Raw genomic sequence first — 26,044 nt, 5'->3', positions numbered from 1 at the left:
TGTAATTGGTTGGCTATCGCGACTGCTGTTTTGTGGTCAAATTTGGTACAGAAGAACATTTAAGAGAAGATAGGTTGTCTTGGTGCCGTTTATTACTACACTCTGTCAGATTTAACGCTGCCAGTTCGGACTACATGCAGACAGTGAACTGTTCCGATTCACGTGCGGTAAGCCATTGGTGTTTCTCAAAATGGGAACAAGCAAACGGGAAGTCGAGGAGCCCACAAGGCAACATCAGTGCCACCTCAAGCTTCTCGGGAAACTCCTCGAGCTTTTCCTTCACTTGAAGAGCAATTCGGTTGGTTTCTGAAATGCTCTTGCTGTAGAAGTTCGATTCGAAGCACGTTCATGAATTCGACGGTGATGCTCACTCAGTTGGAAAGAGGCGTGTTGGTAAGGAGCAACTGTTGCTCTCTCACAGTTTGTTTCCCAGGATGCTCTTGTCTGAAGGTTGTTTTATTGAGTCGTTTTCGAAGTGTGTAGTTGCGTGTGTGGTTTGCAAACCACTAACTTGTACCCTCTCCCTGTGCAGTGCGGGTGGTCTGACTGCCAACGGTCCCAGCCTGGATGCCCTGGCACAGGCCTATTCTGGTATGCAGCAGTATCCATGTGAGTGCTTCATGTGTGTGGTCCTCCCGCTGCTGCATGACACTGTGAAAGGGGCCCCCAAGGCTTAGGAAAAGGCGAAAATACTACTTAGAGGGATAGGGAACAGACACGGGTTAATGACATCCTAATCGAAATCAAGGAGAAGAAACGGGCTTGGGCAGGGCATGTAATGCGAATGCAAGATAACGAGTGATCGTTAAGGGTAACAGACTGGATTCTTAGCCATAATAGCGGCCGCAGAGAGTTAGTTGGAGAAATGTGGTTATGTAGTCTGCTGGGTGAGAGTGGAAGAGGTTTTCTATCCTTCATCAGACGGTAGTTGAGGATGATAATGAAGATGAGCAGGCTTGGTTCATTTAAGCAGTGCAAGAGTGGCACACACGGCACTTGGCCAAGTGTTGCCGCTTCACCCATTATAGGAAACTGCGCGTTTAAAAGGAGAACCACGCAGAGAGCACTGAAAGCTCACCCGTTGGGATTCCCAGATATTGTGAGGTCGCCAATGGTTGCAGCTGCAAGTTGGAAGCTTGTGAAATAGCAGCTGCTTCACTGGGTGCACTGTCTAAACATGAATACTCCTATATGGGAGTGAAAAGGGAGTAAACTATTTCCTCTTTAGTCTTTTCTGTTTAGAGTGTACATTTTTTCGGGTAAAATGGGTCAGAAGTAGGGATGAATCAGAGTGAGTTGGTTCTAGGGACTCGGAGCTGCACTGTATGGAAGCAATGGGAAATGTATGAAACTGCCTTTAAAGTCGTTTACAGCTCACTTTGGCTTGGGGGCCCTTTAATGCACCTTCTTTGGCCAGCAGAAATGAAGTTGTGTTCGCAAACTACACTGCAGTTGAAAGCATACGAATTTTTTTTTATTTTTTTTATCTGTGCAGTGTTCTGTTGGTATTTTAAGGGAATTGGACTTTCTGTCACATCCCAATGTCAGGTTTTGATACAGTAAGGATGAAAGGGAACTGAGGGTAAATTGAAGTTGGCTCGTACCTGTTGATCACCCCATTCTAATGACCTCATTGAAAACGGAGCCTTCGTAAGGTAAGCCAAAGCATGAAATACGGTAATCGGGAGCTAACAGAGGCTCAAAGAGGGGAACCAATTGAGTGTTGCTAGCAACAAAAATAGGACGCAGTTGGTACCAGTGTCCCTGTACACAAATGGGTAGAGGAGTAGAGGTTGCAGTTTTGTTGGTTATGCTGGCAGTACGTGCAGCATTTTGGGTCAGTCACGACTGTAGTACGAAGAGCCGCCGTGTCAGATTCCACTCAGAGCAGCGACTGAGATGGAAACTGGCTCTGTGCATATATTTTTACTCGCCTAGTGCTGTCAGCTGGATTGATGGAGATGAATGGGACTGTCATTCACTCACAGTTGCCAAATCACACCTTTAATGCCTGCTCCACTGCAGACTGGGAACCTGTTAGTAGTTTGAAAACGTCGTGCTTACACATCAGGTATCACTTTCGAATGCTCATGAGATGTATACCCTTCTGAAAACACTGTCGATGATGGCAACTTCATTTCTGCTGCCACGCTGCTTGACTAATCTGTCATCATATGCCTGACCATGTGTCCTTTGTCCTTGGTCTGCCTTTTGTGTTCCCGCTCATAAACACATGGTGGTTGTCTTTGCAACCATTGGATTGTTGTTGGCTTACTTTGCCAGCACTTCGGAGGGCTTTTGTGCTTCTGGCTTACGTCACTTGTACCCGCAACAGCAGCTGAGTGGATTTTGTGTTTGGCTGAGCTGAAGATTGCCGGATCAAATTCTGGCCGCATTGGCCGCATTCAGGTGGAAGCAAAACGTGAAAAGCATGAAAAGAAAAAACAATGGGAGGGGTTTGAGGAGGGTAGACTAGCCTTCTGCTCTATAATTTGCTCTAATGTCTTTGTGTTTGTTAAACAACAAGCTGCAGGTAATAGACACCTTTAGCATACCGTGTTACCGTTACCGGAGTACCGGGAGCCTCCGCGCAGCCAATGCACATACGCAAATCGCCTTGACGGCACAAGATGGCGCCACGTACCCAGGAGCTGCGCGCGCGCCGGCAGCATCGGAACCAATAAGCGCACGCTCACCGGCGGTGGGCGGGCTCTCGGTATTCCGGTAACGGTAACGGTAAGACGGTACACGGTATGCTAAAGGTGTCTAATGACTTAAAAACGAACATTTGTGGAAAGGCCACATAGCGTACGTACTACAGTGGACTCTCTTTAAGATGAACTTTGAGGGACTGCGAAATTTGTTTGTCTTATCAGAAGTGCACCAAAAAAAGAAATGTGGGCATGCTATGCATACCCAAGTATGTGTTGCATGAAAACAATGACGAGTTGTCTTCATCAGTTAATATTACTCTCGAAGTTATATACACACTCGCACTCTGTTCACTGCACATCATCGTCCTCATAAACTAATAGTACTATCCAACTAATTTAACACTCTTGCGCTGTGCATTGCACATCGTCGTTTTCATCAACTAATACTACTAGTGAATCAATATCGTCGCCAGATGTGCTGACGACCCAGGAAAGCAAAACCATGAGCCAGTCAGGTTTTGCACATGCTTTTGCACATCTAATCGGTTTAACTACGTTACAACTTTACCATATCTTTTTTTCCGTTGCTTCACAGTGCCACACGATACCCTGTGAGTGCTGTTATGCAAGGTCGCCAGGGTTCGCGGTCACTGCAAAAGCTCATCTTAACCGAAACACACGCGAAACAATCGCCTCAAGCTGATTTCCTTTATTTTTGTTTTTTTTTACATTGAGTCCTATGGAAAAGCAACCAAAAGGTCTTGAATTGTTCATTTTATCTGAGAATTCATCGTCAACATGTTCGTCTTAACGGGAGTCTACCGTGTATCCTGGAAGATATGACTTTTTCTTAATTTTTCTTTTAACAGCAGGCATGACAAGAAGCAGGCATGGTTTCTTCAACTCATGAAAACATCACTGCACGTGCACCTATGGAAACGGAAGAAGTATACGGTGCAACTTATTTCTCATTCTCTCTCTCTCTCCCTCTCTCCCCCCCCCCCCCCCTCTAGCTGTGCCCGGAGCCTTTGCGCAGATTGGTCTGCAGCAGTCGCAGAATCCCATTGGGAAGCAGGTTGAAGGTAATAGAGTGCACCTCTCTCTCACTCGCTTTGTTGACTGTGTGTGTCGGGCACGTTAGATTTTGTGGATGACATTTTGCCATTTTTCGTCTCTGGTTTTTCTTGTTCACCTTGTCTACTTTGTGGACAATTGCAGTCTAAATATAATGCCTGCTCCTGAGACCTGGCCAGTATGACAAGTTCTTGAGTGTTAACTTTGTTCTTTGTGACATGATTACTGTTCGCCCCCCCCCCCCCCCTTATGTAATGCCCCCTGGGGCCCTTAAAGGTGCACTGAAGATGGAATCTGAACTCGCCTTTTTGCCGCGAGAACTCGTTCTACACGTTCCGAGCATTCTTAGAAACTTCGACTTATTGCCCTGTGTGGCCGATTTCCCTAATTAAATCGAATTAACATCCCGCTCCCGCCTTTATTTTTGAATTCTCCCTCGTACGGTGGGCGGAGTCAACCAAACGTGGAGTGCCTTTCAGCCAGCTCCGTGGAGGCTTTGCTTTCGCTTTATGTTGTTTTTTAGGTTTACGTCAGTAAGTAGTTTCATTCGCTGATAATATAGCCACAAAATAAGCCCGCAGAAAGAAAAATTCGCGCGGACTATTTGCTTCTGCGGATTACTACATATTACTCCGCCGATGGCAGAGCGGCAAGCTGCCACAGGACTGGGTGAAAGGCACTCCGCGCATTGGTTGACTCCGCCCACCGTATGAGGGAGAATTGAAAAAAAAAGGCGGGAGCCGGACATTAATTCGATTTAATTAGGGAAATCGGCCACACAGGTCAATAAATCAAGTTTCTAAGAATGCTCATAACGTGTAGGTTGAGCTCCCGCGGCAAAAAGACGAGTTCAGATTCCTCTTCAGTGCACCTTTAAGGGTAAATAAATGATGATGTTTGTATTGAATTGCCTTGGCTCTGTCTCATCTACAGTTCAGTGCTGAGCACAGGACTTTGATGTCAAGATATGAATTGACCAGAACTAGTATGTGCACACAGGGAAAAAGGCAAAGGTATAATGCCCATGCCCATGTATAATGCTCATGTATAATGCCCATGTATTTCATTTCATTTATTGTACCCCTCAGGGCCAGAGGCATTACAGAGGGGGAGTGGCAAAACACATGAATAAGGTTAGAAAATACAGCAAAGAGACGAATTTAAATAACACCTGAGTATACAATGCTAGCTATAGCTTCGCGGAACATGTCATAATTATTGATGTCGGCAATGCCTATGGGAAGGTGATTCCAGTCACGCAAGGTATGCAGCAAAAATGACTGGGAAAAATATCTGGTATTAGCAGAAACTAAACCGACTTTATGATTATGGTCAGTATGATGGGATACACAAAATGGCTGTGGAATAAGGCGATCGCGCAGTACAGGATGATGGTACAACTTGTGAAATGTATAGTGCGGGTCTCTACTGAAACTGAAGGTTGCAGTGTTATCATGCAAGCTGGAGACTGCATGCTGTGAATTCAGTGTCGTCGGGCATTTTTGCTGTCTTTTACCTCGCTGACGAATGAATTGGATGAGCAGCCTTGCATGAAAAAAGTGGCACTGTGCACAGCTATGGCCTTTGCGTGTCTCTCTCTTTGAAAAGGAGTTTGAATCTCTATCAAAAGAGCAAGAGCAGAGAGTGTTTGAGTGATGTGTTGTGTGCCCATCGCATCGGTGGGGTGCGGGAGCGGCCTTGTTAACGGAGTGGCAGAGTGCTTCCTCGCGGCCACGACCTACGCAGGTCCCGAGGGGGCCAACCTGTTCATCTACCACCTGCCGCAAGAGTTCACCGACAGTGACCTGGCGCAGACCTTCATGCCCTTCGGCAATGTCATCTCCGCCAAGGTGTTCATCGACAAGCAGACCAACCTCAGCAAGTGCTTTGGTGAGCAGCACCCACTTACTACTACCGCATCCACACGCACCGAAGCTATTACGTCGACCTTTGGAAATTAGGAGAGTCAACCTGCATGTGGGACCTCCGACTACTGGCCTTAATTGCGATTGCATTTAAACGACGCACTACACATTACTATACACAAAGCACCACGTCATATTCGCCTATGACTGCCCAATAATTTGTAATTCAATTTCTTCTTGATGCTGTTTCGGTTTCATAAACCGAACGATTGCTGTGACGTGTAGTTGATATTTTGGGTCACGTGTGGCACAAAAAAAGGCACTATAACTGCTGATACATCGTTTGCTGTAATTCTAGCTATTAAAGCAGACTATTTTAAGTGCTGTAGTAAGTTAGAACTATGCATGCACTATGTAGGCACTATGTATGCGCTATGTATGCACTACGTACTCACTATGTAGCACTATGTATGCACTACGTACTCACTATGTAGGCACTATGTATGCGTTATGTATGCACTGGGTAGGCACTATGTAGGCGCTATGTATGCACTATGTAGGCACTATGTAGCACTATGTATGCACTATATACTCACTATGTAGGCACTAGGTGCCTGTAGGCACCTAGTGCCAGCCAGTGGCGAGCACCTCCCCTAGCATTGCCTTTGTTCCCTTTCCCCTCGGTGCACCTTCCCTTTCTCACTCCTTCATTGGGTGGACAACAGACGCTGCTGCCATTCCAGGAAATGAGGTGTCAGCAGGTGTCGCTGTAAAAATATCTCACTTTTTTTCTGTACGGGCATTGTGAGTATGATGCGTGCCAAGTCGCTGAGGCTCTTTTAAGTTAGCCACCTTCATAGACTGAAGAACTAAGGAGACTGCCACATTCACTGCCACATCTGAAGTGCGGGCGTTGCGTCTCATGTCTCTCTTTCCTTCCTTCCTCCCTTTTCTTCTCTTGCAGGTTTTGTGAGCTACGACAACTCCCTAAGTGCGCAAGCGGCCATTCAGGCCATGAATGGCTTCCAGATTGGCACCAAGCGACTCAAAGTGCAGCTCAAGCGGTCGAAAGACGCCAGCAAGCCCTACTGAGACGTTGACCTGACCGACCCCACCCCTCTTGACTCTAGGCGGACACCCAGCAAATGCCTGGGTAAGCCCCCTCCTCTCTTATCCCTCATGTCTTTCACTTTACGTCAGAAAGTGTGTGTGTGGCACCAGAGTGGTAGCTGCAGGTCATCCAGGCGGAGACTCAAAATTTTTGGTTGTGTGTTCTTTCTGTGGAATGATGTGCTAGGCACGGGTTACCACTTGGAAGTTTGCCCATACCCGTTAAATAATTTGTAATTGAGTTTCTCGTCCAATGCAGTTCTGGTTTTGGTTTCAGTGACTAATTCAATGGCTGTGAATTCGGAAGTAATTTCAAGGATTCTTGAAGCATGCATAAGCTGGAATATATCTGCTGCCTCGTTGTTATAATTCGCTCCAGCCGCCGCGGTGGCTCAGTGGTTATGGTGCTCGGCTGCTGACCCGAAAGACGCGGGTTCGATCCCGGCCGCGGCGGCTGAATTTCTTTGGAGGAGAAATTCTAGAGGCCCGTGTACTGTGCGATGTCAGTGCACGTTAAAGAGCCCCAGGTGGTCGAAATTTCCGGAGCCCTCCACTACGGCGTCTCTCATAGCCTTAGTCGCTTTGGGACGTTAAACCCCATAAACCAAACCTAAACCAAAGCTCCAAACTCCTATGCTAGCCTGCCCCAGGGCCTTGAAAGACAGCAAGTTACAAATTTGGCTTCTGAAAGTGTAAGTGAAACTGCCTTGAACCAGTTACAAATTCGGCTTCTGAAAGTGTAAGTGAAACTGCCTTGAACCAGTTACAAATTATGTTTTGGGTGAAAGCATATTTCACATGGTGATCCATGTTTGCTTACTGCCTTTTGCATCGTTGCAAAGATAAAAAGCACACGTGCTGAAAAATTGGGTGTCTCTGACCCATCAGTTAGTGTACTCGTTAGGCATACATTACATTATTCAGCCAATTATGCAAATGGTGTTTATATTCCTGCCATCTCAGTGTATCTGAGCTTGTTGGCTTATACCTGACTGCACTAGTTGGTACAGTGGATCAGAATGGCCATGCTTTTGACATTTAGGTTGGCATCTGCAGCTACCACTTTGGTGTGAAAAGATTGCGACAGAGCGTATTGGTCTTTCTCACTCACGCATTTTGACGATCCCCACTTCAATCACTGAGCCCTTTTGTGAGACTTCTGTGACACTACTACCACTGCCAGAGGTAGACATCAGGGGTTCTCTTTTGAGAGCTGTTCTCACGCTTTGAGAGTGCATTCTTACTCTCTGGGAAAAGTAGTCAATATACGGACCGTTCTGTATAATCGAGAGTATTTAGGCGGAACCCCCAAGGTGGAGTAGACTACACCCACTGCAGGGCAAAGAAAGGCCTCTCCCATGTCTCTCCAGTTAACCCTGTCCTTCGCCAGTTGCGGCCACCGTATCCCCGCAAACTTCTTAATCTCATCCGCCCACCTAACTTTCTGCCGCCCCCTGCTACGCTTGCCTTCTCTTGGAATCCACTCCGTTACCCAGCGGTTATCTTTCCTTCGCATTACATGCTTTGCCCAAGCATATAATCCCAAGGGAGCCTTGCGTGGATGCTAATGAGTAATTGCTCCCCAACCTTCAGTTTAGTTCAAAATTGAACATAAAGGACAAGAAATGGGTCACATTGGTCGTAAATTGGCCGGCATGTTTCTGTTAGTATTTATTAAATATTTGATGAAAACTAGCCAGAGCATGTTGAAATTCTACTGCTATGGTCTTAAGCAGCAACTGAATGCAAATAAAGTTACAAAGCAGAGGCTGACACTTTATGGCACTTTGTCGAAATTTTGCACATCTGTGCAAAAAAAATCATTCGCTAGTATTTTGCACCGTACAACTAGCAAATTGCTTTTCGTAAGGCCTGAACTATTTAGGCGGAAGAATATTTCATTTTGATGGGAAAAAAAATAAACAGCGTGTCAAAGGGTTAAAGTAGCCTCGGGTTTCCCAGCCTCCTGTGAGGACAGATGTCCTGGTGCATAAAAAAAAAATGTGCCCCGTGTGGCATGCTTGTTGCTCTGCCAGATTCTGTTCTGTGGACATATTGTGTGTGTGTGTGTGTGTGTGTGTGTGTGTGTGTGTGTGTGTGTGTGTGTGTGTGTGTGTGTGTGTGTGTGTGTGTGTGTGTGCGTGTGTCTGCGTGCAATGTGTGTGTGTGTGAGAGCGAGAGAGAGACAAAGAGATTGCATCAGTGAGAGGTCACTTGGAGGAATGCGCACCCCGCAAAGCTGTTTCTCGGCACATACCGTGTGGCTGCTCTAGCGAGTCCCATATTCCTCAGGAGTAGCGTACTTACTCGTGTTAATTTGCTCACTTTTTTTCCTTCTTTCAATTAAGGCTTCGAAAAGGGGGTGCGCAGATTACGTGGAGATTTCGTGAGCACGTCTTGAAAATCTCTACAAAAAGCTTTTTAGGACACGCAATATGTGCCGTGTATTGCCGTCTATACCCCGACTCCTCAACTTGTGCTCCTTTCTGACCAAAAAAAAATCGCTGTGATTGCAAAGCCAGCAGTGTGGGACAAAAGGAGATCAAAGGCACTAAAACAGCTCTCTCACCTGCGGCCCGGCTGGCTAGCAACAAATTGAACAGTGACCTGTTCGGTGGTTTTGGATTCTGGTGTGCACCGGAGGTTACCGGCAGCTTGGTCTCGCAGCTGTTTGTCCGGGAAAGCGACCACCAGCGCAAGTGTCCGCTGCATCATTGCACCAGGAGGGGTATAGGGACTCCCCATGATCTATGAATGCAAAGTAGGGAATGACCAATTCCACATATGTCAGCATTTAGGCAGGATCTAGGTGAAGTGATACAAAAAGGGGACCCCATGCTGCTGTTATGGGACCCATTAATGCTATTGCGTCATACCCTTAAGGTGGAGCTTAGGTGTCCCGTTCATTCTTTTCTAGACGAAAGCCTTTAATGCCTCATCGTTGTCGACAGAAGCTTGTCAGCAGAGGTGTCACGCTTTTCGGTTGGTCAAAATGGTTGTGACGTCAGAGTGCACGGATTCGCAGTAATGAGGTCACCCACGGATGCCTGACGCCATAGAGTTTCTTACTATTACCTAGAGGGAAAGCTGGCGGCCCGTCTATGGGAGTTTGCATGGCGACCCCTCGAGACCACTTCAGCCACCATGGGCGCTCAAAGCATCATGGGGCGGTGAGCTACTTGTTGCGGAACTGCAACTTTTGGCCAAAAAATAATAGAAAAATAAAGCTGTTCGATAACTACGAATGTCCTAACATTCAATATCTTGTCTAATGATTGCAACAAACGAGCAGAAAAGCATTTAAGTGCAAAGTTTGCCCAAAATAAGAGATGACTAGCTTTCCTATTGGCCAAGTGATGAACACTACAAAAACTAATACTTCGTGATTAACAGGCGCACTTTTAAAAGTAAATATGTTTTAAAAAAAAATGTTGTTGCTTAGATACTTTAAGAGGTTTTTTAATGGCATTTCGGAAGAGTAAAACCTTTTATTGGCGTCGTGTGTCATCGCGTTTTCACTACTATGACTTTTGCACACTGTGTTCGCGCGAAAGTCGTCTGCGCATACACGAACAGCGTTTTTGGAATAAAACAGCTTAGTAATGACACTCCGTGTTCCTGAAAAACTATGACTGTCTCGCAACAAGTAGCTCACCGCCCCATGATGCTTTGAGCGTCCATGGTGGCTGAAGCGCAGCGCCGCCAGCTTTCCCTCTAGGTAATAGTAAGAAACTCTATGCCTGACGCCCCCTTTTGGAGCAGACAACTGATAAAATAGTTGTCGCCCTCTCCGACAGGGGGCGAAAGGCATCCGTGGGTGACCACATTACATACCTCATTACTGCGAACAGAGCCATGGATACAACCGAACTCATCGAAGCACAGAGAGAGTCGTGCTAAAGAAGCGGTCAAAGTGTGTAGTTGTAATGTGTAGTCAAAGTGTGTAGTCGAATAAAGCACTAGTACAGCACAAACAGTCTCGCAGTCAATGCCGAACAGTGCGCCAGGAAAGGCTTTACAGAGCCAAAGTGCCCCCTGGGTAAAAAATTAGGGCTGCACGAATCACGCAAGGGCTCAAATTATGCGGGCAAATGCTACTGAAACTGTGGCACATTATTTCGGATTCTTAGACCAGCGGAGGCTGTACTGGGGGTCTTGCGCACTTGAGATTGCTGTCGCTAATTTTTGCAGTGCCAACAACCAGCAAGGTTGTGCTGCAAACATTCCTTATTGCACGTGCAAAACGCACACGGTTGAGGGTAAACACTGAATGGTGTTTGTGCAAGTGTGTTGTGTCTGTTTCTCTTTTTTTTTCCCCAGGGTCTCGTTTTATTTTTGTTATACACGTCTCCGCACGTGTGACGTGCAGTTGCCCACTTTGTGCAAAATCCTCAGTTGGAGGTGACCTTGCTGGTCTGTGAGGCTAAGGCATGAGGGCAGCCGGTGAGAAGTTAAAGCCTTGGGCACAAGCTTTAACATAAGTTCACCCTCCGGTGTCTCATGTTCACTTTGCGCCAGTTGTTTCTTTTTTTTTTTTTTATTCGAGCTGTTTGCCATCAGGCATAATGAAAAAGGAAAGAAAGTTATAAAAAGGAGTGCAAACAAGCCTCGCTTAAAAAGTGGCAAAAGTTCGTGATATAGCGATTATCTAGAGTCCACTTGGTATAGTCGTCTGCAACGTCCCATCGCAGGCCAACCTTTCTTAGTAAACGTCGTCTCACGGAAGCTGTAGCCGGGCAAGTCCACAGCAAGTGTTTTTCATCACACTGGTCGGGCTCAGCACCACAATGGGGACACTTGTCTGTCACTTCGTAATGTTTGTCACGCCACCGATGACGCACAGAAGGAGTCAGAGCCGCTCCTGCCCGAATCCGGCGCACAGATACCTCCTCCTCCCGAGTGAGACTCCGGGGGAGAGGGTACGAACACGGAGGAATTAGAGCTCGTGTTCGCTGACGCAAAGACTGTTTCTCGGAAACATGGGACAGGAACGGATCTGAGGGAAGAGGGGAAGGTGGCGGGATATCGGATGTGTCAAGGTGTGTCATTGCATCCACATCAATATTATGCGGATCCTGGGCATGCCCGCGAATCCAGTGTATACGCACAGGACAGGGGTATTTTGTGCAAAGTTGGTGAATGGATTGTGTAACTTGGAATGTGCGCCGGACAGCCTTAAGCTGCTTTAGGGCGGCAAGGGAGTCGGTGTAAATGTGTACAATATCGAAAGTAGGTACGAGTGGAAGTGAAGCAATGGCATTGTGTATCGCCTGAAGCAGTTGTTTCAACTGTGCTTGCATTCATTTCCGCCACTGGTAGCCTACTAAAAAGTCTGGCATGAGCTGTTATTTTGCTGTCGTTGTGTCCGTATACAAAATTAATTTTGATAGGTTAGTTCTAGGCTTATTTTGCGCTCGGTAGGGGGCCCGTAAGGTCACATTGACCTAATAAACAAATTGATGAACTGTTTTCCATCATTTGTTTACATATGCCTTCGGAACGCAGTTTTGGCACCCATTTTTTTAGCCAATTTCTTCTGTGAGCAAGAGCCAGCTTGGTTCATCATCATCATCATCAGCATGACTATGCCCACTGTAGGGCAAAGGCCTCTCCCATGTCCCTCGAATTAACCCTGTCCTTTGCTAGCTGCGCCCACCGTGTCCCCGCAAACTTGTTAATATCATCCGCCCACCTAACTTCCTGCCGTCCCCTGCTACGCTTGTCTTCTCTTGGAATCCACTCCGCTGCCCTGAAGGACCAGCGGTTGTCTTGCCTTCGCATTACGTGATTGGCAAACGCATTATATTAAGAACATCTCTCCCTTTGCTTTCTCAGTCATTGTAATGGTGATTACAGGTTTGCCTAATTGCATCAGTAACAGGGTGACAGCCACCACAGTCATTTATAGCAGCAGCATTTTGCCAAGGTGTTTTTTGTGGGTTGAGTTCTGGCCACAGCAATCATAATGCAAATGTGTGCACGTGCCGAGTCTCCTGTGCACGTTAAAAAAGCCCCAGATGGTAAAAACGAACCTGCAGACCTTCTCTATTCCATACCTCACAGCTCTCAGGCCTCCCTTGGCATGCATTTTATTCATTAGTTGACGGCAATCGAATGGGTAGCAGAGGTTCTCATAGATCACGATGCGACTGCCCTGATCAGTTCGGTCCGGCATCCTCAGGTCTGTCTGCCTTCCTGCCTTAGCCCCAACAACTCATCCGCTGTGATTAGGACACCTTAATCGTACTGCCAACTGCTCCGCTCGGGCCACAGCCACTGTCCTTGCGTGCGTTGGGACATGCTTGGACGCACTCATGCTGCCAAGTTGTAGATGTGGTGGTGACTTCGTTGACGTGACAGTACCAATGCAGCAGCGTCATTGCAGCATTGTCAGTGCAGCAGAGGCCCGTGTGCTGTGCGATGTCAGTGCACATTAAAGAACCCCAGGTGGTGGATATTTCCGGAGCCCTCCACTACGGCGTCCCTCATAGCCTTAGTCGCTTTGGGACGTTAAACCCCATAAACCAAACCAGCATCAGTCGAGCAGTGCTGCTGCAACGGTACCAGTGGAGCGGTACCATCGCAGTAGTATCAAATGTGGTGGTAGCGATCCGGCAGTAGCGATGTAGCGGTATTGATGCAATGGTATCGATGCAGTGGTAGCGGTGCAGTGGTAGCAATGCGGTGATAGTGGTGCAGTGGTATCGGTGCGGTGGTAGCAGTGTGGTGGTACCGATGCGGTGGTAGTGGTGCAGTGGTATTGATGCGGTGGTATGGATGCAGTGGTAGCGGTGCGGTGTTATCGATTCAGTGATAGCGGTGCGGTGGCAGCAGTGCAGTGGTATCGATACAATGGTAGCGGTGTGGTGGTATCATTGTGCTAGTAGCAGTGCAGTGGTATCAATGCAGTGGTATCGATGTGGTAGTGGTGCGGTAGTACCGATGTGGTGGTAGCGGTGCAGTGGTAGCGGTGCGGTGTTATCGATGCAGCGGTAGCGGCGCGGTGGTATCAGTGCAGCGGTATCGATACAGTGGTAGCGGTGTGGTGGTATCATTGGGGTGGTAGCAGTGCAGTGGTATCGATACAGTGGTATTGATGTAGTGGTAGCGGTGCAGTGGTATCGATACAGTGGTATTGATGTAGTGGTAGCGGTGCAGTGGTATCGATACAGTGGTATTGATGTAGTGGTAGCGGTGCAGTGGTACCGATGTGGTGGTAGCGGTACAGTGGTATCGATGCAGTGGTAGCGATGTGGTGGTATCAGTGCAGTGGTAGCATGCGATGGTAGCGATGCAGCGCTATCGGTGCTGGAGTATTGGTGCAAGTACAGCGGTAGTGGAGCAGCGGTGCTGCTGTGTCAGTGCCGCTGCACTAAGATGTTTGTTTTCTTGTACGTGTCTGTGTGGTATATCCCTTAACAGTTATGTTTTGCTCCCCCTCTCCCCCCTTTCTCTTGGACCGGCTCCTCTCTTCTAGAACGTTCATTGTCTCCTGTCCTGTGTCACGTGAGCAGTCCTGGGCTTAAGCCTGCACACATGCGTTCGCACGCCAGCACCACCACCTCACCCTCCCAGTGTGCGCGCAGCCTGGCAGACTTCCTTGTTTTTTTTTTTCTACGAAGCAAAGTGAGCGATAGCGGGATGCTAAAAGGAAACCAAAATGGGAGGAAGGAAGAAATGCGGCGAGGAGGGCGTTTGAGGAAAGAGGAGGGAAACGACCACCACGATGTGCGGCTCTCAACTCTGTGGCACCTCGCCCTTTTTTCCTTCTTTTTTTTTTTGCTGTCGGCAGTGCCGCAGTGGTATGGCACCCTCCCCCGCTACGCCGCTCCCCTTGCCTTTGGAGAAGCGAGGGCAGCCGAGAGAGAGACATTGAGACGACAGACTCTAGCCGCGGCTTAGTAGAAAATGTGTTGTGTGCCCTGGCCTGTTGCTGTTCGCCACCTCTGTTTTGGCTTCTTTTTTTTGTATACTTCCTCTCCATTGTGTTGCCAGTGCTTTCGTTATTCACAGCGTGTGTGCGCACCCTGGAAAAGCAGGGAGGTGTGCCGTCTTGTTTTCTGCCCGTTTTTTTTTTTTTCCCCGACCCCCTGCTGGTAGATTTCGTTGAGGGTCAAGAACCTCCGACAGTGCTTGCTTCCTGGCAGTTGGTCCCACAGAGTTTTAGCTGTGTCCAGAAAATCTTTCCCAGCCCAAATGGTTTATGAAACAATTTCCAGATGGTTCCAGTTGGAACCAACTGGGTTCTAGTTGGTTCCACCTGGAACCATCTGGAAATTGTTCCATATACCAGTTGAGCTGGGAAAGATTTTCACCTGGGTCAGCCCAGAGTTCGTCAAACGAGCTGACCATTGTTTGTCCACTGTTTTTTTTTGTATTTACCTGTGTTCCGTAGTGTTGAGAGCATTGGCAGTGTGTCACTATTTTCACGCCAAATTGTATCTACCGCACGCCAATCATCCAAACGAGAGGAAGCAGCGAAATGGATTAGGCTTATTCCCTTTGCACAGACTAAGGTCCAGTGCGAAAGAAGGGAACGCTTCACTCAGCACATGCGTGCATGCTTCCGGAATTCTGTGTGGTCGCCATCCTGTGTCACATTTTGTGGTTTTTTTGTTCTTTTGGTAATAGACCGCCTCTGTGTGGACACACTGTGATGTGCAAGCCTTAGTTTACAGCTCAGTGAGCTTGCATTTGTAGCTGTGTGAACTCGTCTCTTTCGGGAGTGGACCAACTGCCTGGAACGAGCAGCCCACGAACCAGGACGTGCGTCTAACCGTTTGGGGCTTTGTAAATTTTACACGTCGCTTGCCAGCTATTGAACATAAGGCATGATCTGACTGGCTCAAGTGGAAAGGATTGGGTAACGCTTTGGACTGAATTAGATTGAAAATCGTTCCCAGCTCAACTGGTTTATGGAACAATTCCCAGCTGGTTCCAGTTGGAACCAACTGGAACTCAACTGGTTTATGGAACAATTCCCAATTGGTTCCAGTTGGAACCAACTGGGTTCCAGTTGGTACCAACTGGAACCAGCTGGGAATTGTTCCATAAACCAGTTGAGCTGGGAAAGATTTTCACCTTTAGATTGGATATCGGTTGCTATGGCTCTTTGGGCAATCAGTTAAGCATTGTAATGGGGCGGGTGTATCAGTTGTTGACAGTACCTTCTAGCTTCTGGCCCATGCCGGGTTGCCCTCAGGGCTAGTGGGACTTGCGCATACTGGGTTTCTCTCTACAAGTCTTGCTTACACGAAGGCAAGTCATGTGCACGAGTACGTGAATCGACCAAAACTATCGCATGGCCTGGTTCGTGGGCCCCATGGTTCGCACATTGGTTCCCATTGGTGCAAGCACTATTTGTCTGGACTGTCTTTCTGCGAGCATGTGCGTGCAGTTTGTTTAACTAGTGTCATTGCAGCTTTTTTTTTTTCTTCTGGCAGGAGCTCACTCGAAGGCGAGGTTCGCTCCTCGTGTTTACGTTAAACAATGGAATAGTGCAAAGTGTCTCGTGACGGCGTGTTGGTAGTCGCCGTCTGTGTTTTCCTTTCGTTTTTCTCGTTTGAAGTTTTTGTCTGGGGACCTGCCAAAAAAATACAAGAGGACCTGCTTCTGACACGCATGGTTTTGAGGTCTTGAACGTTTTTTTTTTTTTTCTGTTCTGTTTTCAATGTCAAGTGTTGACGAGTCGAGGAGGGGTGGTGTGGTGTGTTTCGTGTTGGCAGTTTGGCTTAGAGGAAGGTTTAGAAGAGCTGAAATGTGAACGCTTGCAGCAAACAGCGACCGGCAGATACGTTCCCCCCACCCCCGTCCCCCTTTTTGGTATGTGTGCTTTTTGATTTCTCATCGAGACGTGTCCAGCCGAGCTGTTTTGTTGCTTGATCGGGCGTTTTTTTTTCCTTTTTCTTGTCTTTTGCTCGTTTGTTTATCTTTTGGTGTGTGGTTGTCAACGTAGAAGGATTACAAGGTTTATTCGATACACGTGTGGCGGTGTCTGTGGCACGTGACGGTTAATGAAAAAAAAAAAGTATCTTTTTTTTTCTGGTTGGTGTTGTGTAATCATGTTTCTTTTTTGTTCTTTACATTTTTTGTTTCTCTTTCATTTGTTGCATCGACTTTTTTTTTTTTGTCAGGCGATTGCACCTTTCTTGATTTTTGTTTTGTTCCCGTGTAGTTTGTGGTTGGAAATTTTTCACTATGTACTGCGTGTGTGGTGTTTTTTTTTTCTTCACATTTTTCAGTCAGGGTATGCATAATGGTAACCCTTAGTAACAGTGTAATATAGGAGTTTTTGTATTGTTTCTCCATTATCTTTGTCCAGTTCTTATTCTGGCCAGTTGCAATCTTCCGTCTCTGTTCCTTGTCTCTCACGTTTCTTTTTTTTTTTTCCCCCGTCAGAATTTTCGATGTGTTGTGTGACAAAATTAGAATGGCACCCGCGCAATGTCAGCGCATGAATTTTTTTTTTTGTTCATTGTTTACAAAACATAAGCTGTGCCATCATGAAGGCTTTAAAAATGCTCCGCCTGTGCAGGTTTGTTCAGCAGGATGTGTTTACTTATCGTAAAGGGTTATGTTGTATGTTTTTCTCATGTTAGTAAAGCTAAAGAAATAGCTAGTTTTTTTTTTTTTACTGTTTCACAACAAGTTCTGTGCAGTCTTCATTCTCAGCAAGTGTGGACTGTTAACATTTCGGTTTGCGCAGTTTGCTTCAGCTAATCGTCAACAAGTGATGAAGGCTTGAGCAGCTGTTACACGTTAATTTCTTTCGAAAGCACAGTTCTTCATCTGCTAAGCTTGTTTGGCACGTCTCAGGATGCATTGAGAAGGATTAAAAATGCAAATGGATTAAAGTTGACTTGTAGAAACAGATTTAGTTAGAGCGTATATTTTATTTAAGGTAGAATGTACAGGCTTTGTCACAAGTTTGTAGTCCGCTGGAGCCGTGGTCAGAGCGGGGATGCCATTGGTATCGGTCAAGGAGGCGTGTCCATTTCACTCTCTTGCTGAATGTGAGGTCTTGCGCGAGGAACATGCCTTCTGGTGCATACAACTCTCTACGGTAGTTCTCCCACTCTGGCCGCTGCTCTAGTGGTCCACGAACTTTTGACCGAGGCTGTACCTACTGACATGCGTACCTCACTTATGTTGGGAGCCAGTGGTAATGCATGACTTGTTTGTTTTCACTGACCGTGTTTGTGTCATGTTTTGCAACATTGCTTGACACTCTGATGTCTGGAGCATCTGTTTGGTTCTCACCCATGGTGTTTGCTACTTTGTTGCCTGCTACGGCTTGCAAAGGGATCAACGCGTCTAAAATGTTCGGGAATCTCAACAAGTAAGCATCCACTCTCTGCATCCCGCTATCCTCTTCGTGGCCACCAGTTCACCAGGGCGACTTGTACAGACCAATCAGTGTACAGAACAGGCTTGGTACATGCAACAAGTGCTGTCCCTTCTTTGTCAGGTGTACAGAGCTTAATGGAGTTCGTGGTTTTCGCCTTCGTGCTTTGACCATTTGAATACTTGCACCCCGTTCAAGAGTAGTTCAAGGGGAAAACCAAGCAGGAAATGCATTCATTAACAGTTTGGAGGCAAAAGGACTGCCGCGCTCGGCTCTCTCTTGTCTAGAGTGCTGAGCAAACACTTTGTGAAAGCTGCACATTTTATTATACGTTGCCGGAATAGTTCAAAGCCTGTTTTGAGGGCTGTACCCCCAGCTTTCGGAGACTGCTTCTTTGGCTGGTTAGTGGTTTGCCAGTCATTGGTACAGGCAACGCCTTCTGTCTTTTCAGTGCCTGTCAGGTCATCCATTAAATGAGGGTCTTGAAAACTTGTTTTTTATTTTTTGACATAACTTGTTGAAACTTAGCACACAGGTGTATCATAGAATGCTGATTTCAAATATGCATTTATATTTCAAATATCTCACCTGGAAGAAAATTTATTGCAAAATAACATTCAAATTAGGCAATTTCTTACGGGCCTTTATAGTAATTTATCAGTTAAAAAATGATTTTTTAAGAACAAGTAAACATTTGTAAACGCCCGAAGCACATGCTAAAGCTTTCTTTTTTCCTTTAAACATGATATATGAGCAATTAGGAGAAGTGCGGGCTAATTACCGCCACATCATTTTTTCTTTCCAACTTTGTTGTTTATTTATGATCAACAAAATTACTTTGTAGACATTCTGTTAGCTTTAGGATGTGCTTTGGGCCTTTGCAAATGTCTGCTTATTCTTTAAAAATGTTTATTTAACTGATAAATTACTAAAAAGGCCCGTAAGAAATGACCTAATTAGGATATTTTATTTTTGCCATATATTTCCTTCCAGCTGAGATTTGAAATCTAAATGCATATTCGAAATCAGCATTCAATGATACACCCAGGTGCTAAGTTTCAGAAAGATATGTTAACAAATAAAAAAAAAGTTTTCAAGACCCTCATCCCCCTTAAGCAGCGTGGGCGCCTTGTTCGCCGGTCATCCGCGATACGGTCGAGCCTCGCCTTACGTCATTCAAGTTGCGGTACAACGTTGCGCAACGTCGTTGCAGAAGGAAGGCGATGACAGGTAGCGAGGTAGAGGAGGAGAAGGGAGTCTGGTGAAAGAAAGTGGAGGAAAGTAGGAGAGAAGGGCGGGAAAGGGTGTGAATCACCTCTTTGGGCTCATGCGACAGGCACTGGGAAATACGGAAGGTGTTGATTCAGGTAACGTACAATTTTGGCCTGTTGGCTACAGCTTTAAAGTGTTTGCTGCAGCGTACTCGGGTCATCTCAGCAGCTGTTAGTGAGGCATTGATTGGTCTGACCAACGCTGTGGGATGGGGAGGCAGTTCGCGGTGTCAGCACCGACTTATCATAAACGACCTTTGCCACTAGCCGGAGGCACCGGCTTACTCAACGACTGTTCTCACACTGTGGTTGTGTGGTCTTTTCGCGCCGACCTTGGGAGTGGCCAGAGCGGTGTTGGCAACGATGGTGCAGTGTAACGAGTGATAACGACGGTTTGGTAAGAGCTAAACGAGTTAGGCCGCTGCGTACGGAAATCCTCTTGGATATGGAACACAACTTTGTCGCCTGTGACGTGCTGTGTCTCACTGATGAGCGTGCAAGAAGTATATTTGTGCCAAACGCTTGAGACGCAAGATACCAAAAAAAAAAAGATATTAATGTCACTGTTTTCATGTGTGTGCGTGTTCGTGCGTGCCAGCGCAGATGGCCCGTAGCACACGCTGACAAGTGAAGAAAGTATTTGACGACCGTTTTTTGTGCCGTGCGTTCATCGTCTTCGTTCGTTGTCTCGGCCCGATGTTGGTGACGAAACGGGCCTGTGGTGTGGTGGTCGACCCAGTTCCGTGGAAGAAATCAAACCCCTCCCTGTCGTTTTTTGAAACTGTGACCTCCCGAGCCCCCGCTGTACGCGTGTTCTCTTGCATCGATGTTAAATTAATTTATTCGCTTTAAGTGTCGATTTCCACGTGCCGTCTTTATTATGCTTTGGCGCTCGGGTTTGTCCAAAACGAGTTCGTAGATTTTTTTTTTTTTATCGATTTGTGTTAATCATCTGTTTTTGAAGTAACCGCCTTGTGTATAGTAAAGACGAAGCACCCTTCGCGAGCAGCATTTGTAGCCTGTTCTAGTTTTCATTTCTTTGTTCATTTAGCAAGTCTTGAGGCAAAAAGAGCATACCTTTGAAAAAAAAAAAAAGATGTCACCAGCTTGTCTTCTGACGGCAAAGGAAGCCAGTGGTCATCTTTATAACGTCTTGATGCAAGATGACATGACCAAATTTTATAGCACGTATAAACTGCGAGAAGTTCACATGCCATTGTGAGGCATCCTCTGGCAGCGGAAATAATGTTGACAAGAAGCCAAGTCACACATCACACACTCGAAGTAATGCGCGACAGAGGGTTTTCAAAAACTGGGAGCAAGCACTGATATGCGCTGCGGTGTCGAGGAATGTCATACACTTCAGAGAAGTCGCCATGTCACGTGCTGTCGGGGGGTTTCGCATACAGCGTGACATTATGTGTATAGTGCAGAGGGTTGCTAAAGCCTGGCGAATTATTTTCTAGTGAATTGGCTCTAAAAAATTGGAAGAGTTCATTTAAAATGTTAACATAGGACAGCCTACCTTTAGGACACTGTTTGGCGAGTTCTTGGACACTTGAACCTTGTCAGTTCCCAGTGTGTCGCTGAGAAAGAGAATGCTTTTCATCTCAAAGTGTGATCGGGGCCAGTCCTGCCAAAGGCTACCTTTGAAGGTGTAATGTGGTGGGTTACTTGTAATAACCCCGTGGAGGACTTCAGCACTTGCCTTGCAGAAAGGGTGAAGATTCCCCAACTCAAGCGTATATGTCGTAAGCATGGCAGAAGGCTACGTGCATGTCTTATAGGCTTGTCTCGCACAGCTCGTTGAAGCGCTACGAGTAGCGCGCGAGAATGGCGTCCGTGACGTCACGGTACTCGACTGAGCGTGGCTCCCTCTAGTGTGCACTGTCATTACCGGAACACCGATCATCACACTGCAGATACGACAAAAACACAAAAAAGAGCACGGTGTAGCCCTCTCCACCTTACCAGTACACACACACACACACAGTTAGACACGCGCTTTCACACTGAACACTGTTTTTAACTCGAGAGTTACGACACTAGGTGGCGTTTTCGCTCTGTTGACGGTTCCCTCCTCATTTCACTTGTCGAAGACAGGATATATAGTCAGTTCATAGAGAGTTATATGCCTTGAGAAAAGAAAAAAGTGAGGCTCTTCTTGACATGCGCCCCCCAGCTCCTTTCCCCCATCCTGAAAGGCTTTTCCCCCATTCATGTTTGTGAATCGTGACGTGTATTTGTGTGTGAAAAAAACAAACAAACAGCTAAGTGAAATTTACCACGTGTGTGTGTGCGTGACGTACGACTAAGACATAAGAAAAAAAAAGTAAGAAAATACAAGGGTCGCGGTTGGAGGAGAAGAGCATTACGTGTTTCTACACAGTGCAAAGGCGATTATTTTTGTACCTGAAGACAAAAAAGAGTGGGGCCCTTAAGATGGCCCTTGTTTTTCTGTTTTCTTCTTTTTTTTCCCATTTTCGTTCTGTTTTCATTTTTTTTTCCTCCCCTTCAGCTCCCTGTGCTTTAGCCTTCTGTGAGCTTATTCCTCTCTTTGAGGCGAAAATACCACTTTGTTGTCTTGTTCATTTCGGCTTAAGACAGCATGGTGTTGCTTAGAAGTTAACGTACGCATGTGACGAAAACCGACGGGCAGTCTTAAATGGTCCGAGAATAAGGGCTTTGAGGACAGCGGCTTTGGACAGGCGCAGTGGATGGAGCATATGGTGGTTAACGTCAAAGCTGCCCTAAACCATTGGCGAAATCTGTGGATTGCTTTAAATAGTGGAAGGCTTCATTACAAATTTCCGATGGCCTTTCTGGCAGTTCAAGCAAGCAGCACATCCCAGAACCTCTGCATCTTGCATTATACCCAGTGGACACTGGTATTCTCTTGGATGTCCCATAGATGTCCTTAAGACGTTCATGGGACAGGCAGTTCAAGCAAGCAGCACATCCCAGAACCTCTGCATCTTGCATTATACCCAGTGGACACTGGTATTCTCTTGGATGTCCCATAGATGTCCTTAAGACGTTCATGGGACATCCTGTTAAGGACGTCTCTTGGACGTCCATGCCCTTTGGGATTCAGTGTTTGGCACCCTTTGGGGAGAGCACGAAAATTTGTCTCCTGCACAGATAACTGATTGAAAACAATAGCATATGGGCACCACATGATCCACTCTTGCGAGCCACCAACTGCTTGTGTAGAACAAGCTGGCAATTTATTTTTAACCAGTGGAGCTAGGGAGAGGTCAAAGTAGAGGTGTACATGTGCAGAGCGGCTGTGTGGAAAGCGCAGACAGGGAGAGTGACAGTTATAGACAATGGGCTGTAGTTTCAAATCATTGGCTTTATAATTTTTGCCGCTAGCGTTCCTGTATGTGCAGCTTTGTGGTAGTGGTGCCTAGTCGACTGTGTCACATCCAGGTGCTGCATCGACTGTGTTATATTCAATTCTGTTACTGTAGCAACCATTACAGTGCACACTTTCACTGAGCCTTTCGGGACAAAACAGCTTCCATTGTTCTGTTTGTTAGTTTTGTTAGTTCTATTCGATCAGCAAAACTGTTAGCTTATGTTCATAGTTCTCCGCAATAATAGAATCTTGCGTGCTGGCCATCCATTCAGTTTTCAGAATTGGTACAGTTCTAAATTTGGCCTAGTTGTCCTGGCTATGTTGTTCTCTTCTATGCTGATGGGAGTAGTACGCTTACCTGCATCATCGCTGTAATAGCACCTTGAAGCAGATAATTTGTAATAATGTGTAATGGCAGCAAGCAGATAACTTTACGACCTCACATATTTCAACCTTCTTTGGAACTTCAGTGCATCCCAAAGCTGAGTAAAATTTTTAGCTTTTCCCTCCCACTTCATTTTACTCATTGTAATGGACATATTAACCTCAGCTCCAAAGACCGGCAGTTATTAAACTTAACACCTCTCATTGCTTCTTGGTGGGTGTCTCACTTTGTGAAACTTTGGAAGCATTTTTTTTTTTGTACGCTTGTGCGACACACTATTGCTACTCTAAGTTGCGTGCTGCGATTAGTGAGTGTGTGCGTTTGTGGTTTTTTGCTGATGCTTTGATGTCCAGAAGTCTGCCTCGTCGCTCTGAGAATGACAAGTTGAGAAAGTCACCAGTCTTTGTCGCGTTTATAGGACCGATGCACAGTAGTAAGCCATCTTGTGACAAAAATGCCCACATAGACTAAAAATGCAGTGACCGTTGCTGTTGCACCTATGGGAAGCATCCACCTTTTGCGGGTCAAAGCGAGCTGTCCTCCAACGTTTTGTATTTCAGCTCAACTTTTTTCGGGATTCTCATACCGAGCCGTATGCTGTATCAGTGTGATGTCTGCCTTTTTAACCAAGGGGAGAAATTACAGAACCGCTAGGAGTGTCTCTGTTGTCCCATTTGTGGCAATCCATTCAGCGTGAACGATTTGTTAAAAGGGGGATCACAATTTACTCCCTTACAAGGGTGTTCACCAAAAGGGGTGCGGCTGGCTGCACCATGCCTTTGTTTTTGCGAACACCCTTTCGCAGAGTGCAAATTGTACTCCCCTTCTTTAGGAAAAGTAAGGACGAAGAAGCCACACCATAGCCTTGCTGATGCCTGTGTAAAGCAAGGAAAGAGAGAGTGCGGGGCTGAATCGCTCGGCTCTTTCCTCATGCCCTGCCTTTATGTCGCGGGCTCGGCGAAAAAGCCCGTTTTCACTGTTGGAGCATCCGCTGTGTGCCCCAGTCATTTTTTCTTTAACATTCTCGTTCTCTGTCCACCCACCCTCTTTTTATTCTCATTTTCTGTTCTTGTCGTGGAGTTGTGTACACACAACCTTGTTCATTTAGTGCTGACCGCAATGCTGCACCGAGAGGCTATTATTTTTTCTTTCGGGTTACAAGAATTTGAATAAAAACACCCAAAGTAATGGAAACGCATTCTACTGTGTCCAGTGTGTTTTTTTACCTTCTTAGTGGCTGCACTGCTACGACAATCCAACTGTGATTAGCAGGAATCGGAACTAGCGCTTCCAGTTCCTTGCCTGCCACCATGGCTTATGGCTTTGAACATTCAGAAATAGCGCTTAGACATTACTATCTATGACGTAAGAAAGAGAATGACCGAGTGGCAGTAGGTCACTAGGCTTAGCAGCACTGGCTGGCACGGTCCTGTATTCCTGGTAATAGTTGCAGTTTAGCACCCTCTTTTTCTCATTTGGTTTAATTCTCATTCCTCGCCGCGGTGGCTCAGTGGTTACGGTGCTCGGCTGCTGTCCCGAAAGACGCGGGTTCGATCCCGGCCGCGGCGACTGAATTTCGATGAAGGCGAAATTCTAGAGGCCCGTGTACTGTGCGATGTCAGTGCACGTTAAAGAACCCCAGGTGGTCGATGTTTCCGGAGCCCTTCACTACGGCGTCCCTCATAGCCTGGGTTGCTTCGGGACGTTAAACCCCAATAAACCAAACCATCATTTGGTTTTATTGTCCTGTACTTAAAGCTGCATTACCAAAAAGCAAAGAGCTATTGGAGACTTGGAGTGCATTATTACCACTGTGTTCACTAGCGTAGGACGTAGGGCTTTTTGTTAGGTCATTGTGAGACACAGCGCACATACAAGAGTGGATGCAGAGAACAAACAGCAAACGCGAGAGAATCTCGCTTCGAGTGGTCCTAGCACATCGGGAATTCCGCCGGTTTCCACACAACGGAGCACTTCGATCTAAGTGTTACCATGAGGAGGAGAGATCAGAAGATCGGAGCTTCTGTTCGTTGCAATGGCACATGCCTGCAGAGACCAAAAGCATACAAGGTAACAAACAAGGGAATGAACTTAAGGTTTGATTTTCTCAGCTTTTACTGTTTCTTCAATTGCTATCTCACCTCTTCAACATTTCGTAAGGAATGTCTGAGTAGAATAAGTTTTGTGCATGGATACTGAGCTGTTAAGGAGTGCAGTAATGCTCTCAATTTTTGTATATATGCACTGTGCAAAAGTTTTTGAAGGTTATTTCTGTTAAAAATGTCATGTAAATAGGCATGCTAGTATTTTCTTTCTGTGAGTACTGGGCTAATAAGAAAATGGCTGTGGCTCAGCTCGGCTGAGACAGGTTATACGGAGCGAAAGGCAACCCCACCAGTGGACGATGTGGACGCAGGGATGTTGGCAGCATCCGCCACCCTTTTCCGCTTGAGGTGCTCTGCCATACTGCCGCCTCAACTGTGGTTGCGGCGCACGTGAGCTCTCCTTTTCAATCCTCCGACATGTTATCAGGCATGCGACACAGCTGGCGAAGCGAGCGGAGGCGAGCGCAACGACGAGGCAAGCGCTGTGACGTCATGCCGAACGGCGGCGAGGCGCTCGGTGTGACGTCATGCCAGATGGCGCGGCGTCCGTCAGCTGCGGCGGTTGCTAGGCAACGGCTCAAGGTCGGTCTCCGTGCCTCATCGGAGGACCGCCACAGCGAAATCGCAAGTCCGTGGCCAATGGAGCTTTATTGCTTAGGACAGGGCTTCATGTAGTACATGCCAACATAATTTTTTAACACTTTATCAAATACGTACGTATCACCTTGGGGATGAGTGTTAGGAGGGTATTGTTTGTAGATATATCTCTACCAGCTAGCTTAAAGTGCAGTGATTACAATAAAAAATCTGCCAGATTATAAATAGCCAAAATAGTCTTAATTGCATCCCCCCTCAAGCCAAGCTGCCTTTTTTTA

The 26,044-nt window shown here is 46.6% G+C and overlaps 1 protein-coding gene across 19 annotated transcripts in view; it reads left to right on the top strand.

Moving 5' to 3' along the window:
- LOC149328933 (CUGBP Elav-like family member 2) overlaps positions 1-24,262 on the top strand; it is a 572,935-nt gene extending 548,673 nt beyond the window's left edge. For 14 of the 19 annotated variants that reach the window (XM_089559969.1, XM_089559968.1, XM_089559966.1 and 11 more), the window contains 6 exons: positions 533-609; positions 3,668-3,736; positions 5,445-5,618; positions 6,558-6,746; positions 14,181-15,643; positions 15,740-24,262. In XM_089559969.1, coding sequence (XP_089416095.1) covers positions 533-609; positions 3,668-3,736; positions 5,445-5,618; positions 6,558-6,685 — 448 coding nt within the window. In that variant the 3' untranslated portion in view covers positions 6,686-6,746; positions 14,181-15,643; positions 15,740-24,262. The remainder of the gene's footprint in view (positions 1-532; positions 610-3,667; positions 3,737-5,444; positions 5,619-6,557; positions 6,747-14,180; positions 15,644-15,739) is intronic. The other 5 variants (XM_089559971.1, XM_089559957.1, XM_089559964.1 and 2 more) reach the window with 3 other exon arrangements.
- Positions 24,263-26,044: the final 1,782 nt, after the last annotated feature.

Source organism: Amblyomma mixtum, chromosome 9 (assembly GCF_055824585.1).
Source record: "Amblyomma mixtum isolate Tamu chromosome 9, ASM5582458v1, whole genome shotgun sequence".
Lineage (NCBI taxonomy): Eukaryota > Metazoa > Arthropoda > Arachnida > Ixodida > Ixodidae > Amblyomma > Amblyomma mixtum.
Note: the sequence above shows the minus strand (reverse complement) of the source record. Positions and strands in the feature narration are given on the sequence as shown.